The sequence below is a fragment of the Tupaia chinensis genome, unplaced genomic scaffold (assembly GCF_000334495.1).
Source record: "Tupaia chinensis unplaced genomic scaffold, TupChi_1.0 Scaffold000048_1, whole genome shotgun sequence".
NCBI classification, from domain to species: Eukaryota; Metazoa; Chordata; class Mammalia; order Scandentia; family Tupaiidae; genus Tupaia; species Tupaia belangeri.
Window position 1 is genome coordinate 3,574,994 of NW_006159506.1, and position 4,866 is coordinate 3,579,859.

At 45.2% G+C, this 4,866-nt stretch overlaps 1 protein-coding gene across 1 annotated transcript in view; it reads left to right on the forward strand.

Moving 5' to 3' along the window:
* TFAP2A (transcription factor AP-2 alpha) overlaps nucleotides 1-4,866 on the forward strand; it is a 19,015-nt gene extending 14,149 nt beyond the window's left edge. Inside the window, 2 exon segments of the mRNA XM_027774871.1 lie at nucleotides 1,582-1,723; nucleotides 4,578-4,866. Of these exon segments, the coding sequence (XP_027630672.1) occupies nucleotides 1,582-1,723; nucleotides 4,578-4,866 (431 nt within the window).

Genomic DNA, 4,866 nt, shown 5'->3' on the forward strand with positions numbered 1-4,866 from the left:
AACAAACACTGAATGTTCAGTTCCAGAAACCCAACTACCATAATATTACAGTAAAAATAATACCGGTACATAGAGAGCGCACTATCCGTACCCCAAAAGAACTATATGCCAAGAAATGGTAGTTGCAATAGAGGGTGTAGCGTGAGAGTTTGTCAGGGCTTGGTGGCTGAGGGCTGGAGCAGGGAGGCACTTTCTGGAGAACTGTTATTGTTTGTGATCCGCTCCATTTTATGGAAACAAGCTCGGCAAAGAGGCCTTTGATGCTCTAATTGGCGCATGCGTTCTTCCGGAGCTGGAGCTAATGGCAGGAAGCCCTGCAGTAAAAACCAACTGGTTCAGGAAATTAAAACCAAAGATTTGAAAATCAACAACACAGACAGACTCAGTGGAGTGACCCTCAAATCCTCTTGGTTAATCGGGTTGGATGAACAGATAATTATATGTGATCAGGTTAAAATGTAAACCCTCCCTTGTTCCCTGGCAGGACAGCACCAAAGAGTCATTATGAATATCATTTAGGAAGGCGTGGATAGGTGTGAGGTTGGAATAGAAGAAACATTTTTAAAAGAGAAGTTGCAGGATCCTCATTCAGGGTGGAGGGTGGGACCACAGGGTGGTGGATAGAATTTCCATTTTTCAAAGCATCTTGGCCTTCAGGGTAGGTGGTCATTTTTCTTTCTTTTTTTTTTTTTTTTTAAAATTTATTTTATTTCACTTTATTTCTTTATTTAAATGTGATCCGCTCCATTTTATGGAAACAAGCTCGGCAAAGAGGCCTTTGATGCTCTAATTGGCGCATGCGTTCTTCCGGAGCTGGAGCTAATGGCAGGAAGCCCTGCAGTAAAAACCAACTGGTTCAGGAAATTAAAACCAAAGATTTGAAAATCAACAACACAGACAGACTCAGTGGAGTGACCCTCAAATCCTCTTGGTTAATCGGGTTGGATGAACAGATAATTATATGTGATCAGGTTAAAATGTAAACCCTCCCTTGTTCCCTGGCAGGACAGCACCAAAGAGTCATTATGAATATCATTTAGGAAGGCGTGGATAGGTGTGAGGTTGGAATAGAAGAAACATTTTTAAAAGAGAAGTTGCAGGATCCTCATTCAGGGTGGAGGGTGGGACCACAGGGTGGTGGATAGAATTTCCATTTTTCAAAGCATCTTGGCCTTCAGGGTAGGTGGTCATTTTTCTTTCTTTTTTTTTTTTTTTTTAAGAATTATTTTATTTCACTTTATTGCTTTATTTAAATTTGACCAGAGAGGGACAGAGAGAGAGAAAGTGAGAAAGCAAGCTGCCAGGTCCGGGACTCGAACCACGGTTGACCATGTGGGAGTCCAGCATCCTTAACCACCATGCCACCTGCCGGCTCCAAAGTGGTTATTTTTCTTGGTAAATGCATCCACAAGAGCCCTCAGAGAAGGAAATAAAATGCCTGAAAAGAGAAAACAAGTAGTTTGTGTTTTCTTCTACACCGGGGTTAAGGAAATAAGGGAGTTGGGAGTGGGGAAGAAGTTTGGATGCCAACTCTTTTCATTCTCTCTATTGCTCTTGCCTCCCTCCCTCACCTCTTGCCAGGAGAAGCCGTCCACCTCGCCAGGGACTTTGGGTACGTGTGCGAAACCGAATTCCCTGCCAAAGCAGTAGCTGAATTTCTCAACCGACAACATTCCGATCCCAATGAGCAAGTGACAAGAAAAAACATGCTCCTGGCTACGAAGTAAGGCATTTCCCTCTGCAGGGTCTCTGTTTCTCAGTGTCAGGAGAAACTCGCATTTGATCTCCCTTTTCTCCTCTTTTTCTTCTGTGTGAATCAGCTTTGTTGTAGAGACTGAAGTTACGCAAAATACACAAAATCTAATAGAACATGGTCTACAGTCAAGGGGAAATCCAGGTGGGATCGGGTGTGTGCTTCCGTGTCTTCCCTCTCTCCTGTCCCTTTTCCCACTTTCTGTTTCAAAAATGAATGTGCACAGGCCAGCAGGTGACATGGGGGTTAAGGTGCTAGACTCTCACATGGCTGACCATGGTTCAAGTCCTGGACCTGGCAGCTTGCTTTCTCACTTTCTTTTTCTCTCTCTGTCTCTCACTGGTCAAATTAAAATAATAATAATAATAATAATAGTAATAATAAATGGAGGGGGTGGCAGATAGCTTGGTGTTAAGGGCACCAGACTCCCACATGGCCAACCATGGTTTGAGTACCGGACCTAGCAGCTTGCTTTCTTACTTTCCATCTCTCCCTTTCCCTCTCTGGTCACATTAAAAGAAAAAGAAAGAAAGAAAGAAAGAAAGAAAGTTAGTTCAGAAAAATATTCTTTTTTAAAAAATTATTTTTAAAAGAACCGGCAGGTGGCATGGTGGCTAAGGGCGCTAGACTCCCACATGGCTGACTGTGGTTCAAGTTCCGGACCTGGCAGCTTGCTTTCTCACTTTCCCTCTCTCTCTTTCTCTCTCTTTCTCTCTCTCTCTCTCTCACTGTGTCCCTCTCTGGTCAAATTAAAAATGAATTAATTTTAAAAGTTGTTTATTTAGCTTTATTTGTTATTTACTTAATTTGACCAGAGAAGAACAGAACGAGAGAGAGGAAAGTGAGAAAGCAAGCCACCAGGTCCAGGACTTGAATCATGGTCAGCCGTGTGGGAGTCCAGCACTTTATCCACCACCCCACCTGCAATAAAATAATTCCTTAAAACACTAATATTAACAAAATAAATAAAATTAAATAAATAACTTTTAAAAACTGAATGTGCAGTGTGGTTGGGTGGGAGGCAGTAGAGCTTGATGGAGGCTGAGTGTGGATTTGTGACGGTTCTTTCAGAAAGCCCGGAATCGAATCCTCAAAGGTATAACAGGCTTGCCGATACCAGTTTTTGTCTTCTGTCAATGTGCTCTCCAAGGGCAAAGATTAAGCAGTGGCCTGCAAAATGTGCAAGCCAGAAGCTGTCCTAGTTTCAACCCTAATCCCATATTCCATTTCTTACCTTCCTTTCTCCTCCCCACTCAAAGCTCCCCCCCAACACACACGTTTTAGCCCACAGGCGAGATGTCAAATAGGTTTCAAAATGGCCCAAGTTATATTCCCATCGGTGGCTGGGCTGAATAGGCTTCTCCAGGTGGTGTGTGAAAAGAAAATGACTGTTTTGATATGTTTTCTGGAAATTAAAAGGCTTGTTGGGAAGCCCTTAATTATGAAAGTCGGTGTCACGGGAGGGCATCAAACCAGAGGGCAGAAGCTGTGGCCTTGGGTGGGACACTGTCTGTGGCCTGGGGACATCAGCTGGCTTTGGAGAAGGGAGCCAGCTAATGTTCCTCATTGCTTGCCACCTTCCACTCCCCCAGGCCAGGTGGCTGCTGCCTGGGGAAGGCCCTGCCAGTCCTCACTTCTCTGGCTTGGGGACAGAGCTTCCGGTGTGCAGGCCTCTGTGCCTGAATGTCTTGACTTCTCAAGGCCCTTTCTGAAACTTCAACTTTTCTTCTTCCCCATAGCCACAGTCTCTCTAAAGAATGTCTATTTTGGGGTGTATGGGAAAAGTGGACGAATAGGAAGAAGTCTATTTCTTCTTCCCCCAAACCACTTCTTTTCAAGTAACAGGGTTGTTTTTGTTTTGTTTTGTTTTTGTTTTGAAGTTTTGTGTGCCTTTTCTTTAAAGGCAAAGCAATCCCAAACAAAATTTTATCTTTCTGTCCAAATTCAACCTGGTTTGATTTGAAAGTAGATGAGGCGTGGTGGTGAAGGTGCTGGATTCCCACATGGTCAACTGTGGTTTGAATCCCGGACCAGGTGGCTTGTTTCTTCATGTTCTTTTTCTTTCTCTCTCTGGTCCAATGAAAAGATAAATAATCATACCAAATAAAATGAAATAAATAACTCTTTAAATAAAAAAAGAAAGTGGATGAACAGAAACTCATGCCCACATGTGGCTGCTGGGGTCTCTCTAGCGCAGCAGGAGGGAGGGTCTCTGTCTGACTTTGAACAGGACAGCAGTGAGCTCCCTGGGCAGAGGGGCAGGAGGCTGGGGTTTCTGGCTACTGGTCTCAATTTTTTTTCCTTTCCAGTGCAGAAAAAAAGTATTCCTATGTCTAGGATGTTTGGTGCGAGTGAGAAAGATGGGTTTAGAAGTTTGTTGCTGGGGCCGGCAGGTAGCATGGTGGTTAAGGGTGCTGGATTCCCACATGGCCATTGGTGGTTCAAGTCCCGGACCTGGCAGCTTGCTTTCTCACTTTCTCTCCTTTTCTCTCTCTATCCTTCTCTGGTCAAATTGAAATAAACAAATGAATAAAGTTAAATGAAAAACATTAAAAAAAAAAAGTTTTGTTTCCTCTGAACCAAGGGTGGGGGGGTGCGCATCTGTGAAGGTAGGAAGGACATGCAAGAGGGAGAGATGGTTCCTTGGACACTGAGCGACTGGGTCTCCCAGCACGTGGCCACACAGAGGTTGTCTCCTGGCCATGAGTCAACCCAGGTGGCCAGATGGGGCAGAGGGCACTTTGGGAAGAGAGGTGTTGTCTAGGGCATTCTTACTGCAGGAAGGGGAGCCTCACTCTCTCTCTCTCTTCTTCTTGTGCTGCAGACAGATATGCAAAGAGTTCACCGACCTGCTGGCTCAGGACCGATCTCCTCTGGGGAACTCCAGACCCAACCCCATCCTGGAGCCCGGCATCCAGAGCTGCTTGACCCACTTCAACCTCATCTCCCACGGCTTCGGCAGCCCTGCGGTGTGCGCTGCGGTCACGGCCCTGCAGAACTATCTCACGGAGGCCCTCAAGGCCATGGACAAAATGTACCTCAGCAGCAGCCCCAACAGCCACACGGACAACAGCGCCAAAAGCAGTGACAAAGAGGAGAAGCACAGAAAGTGA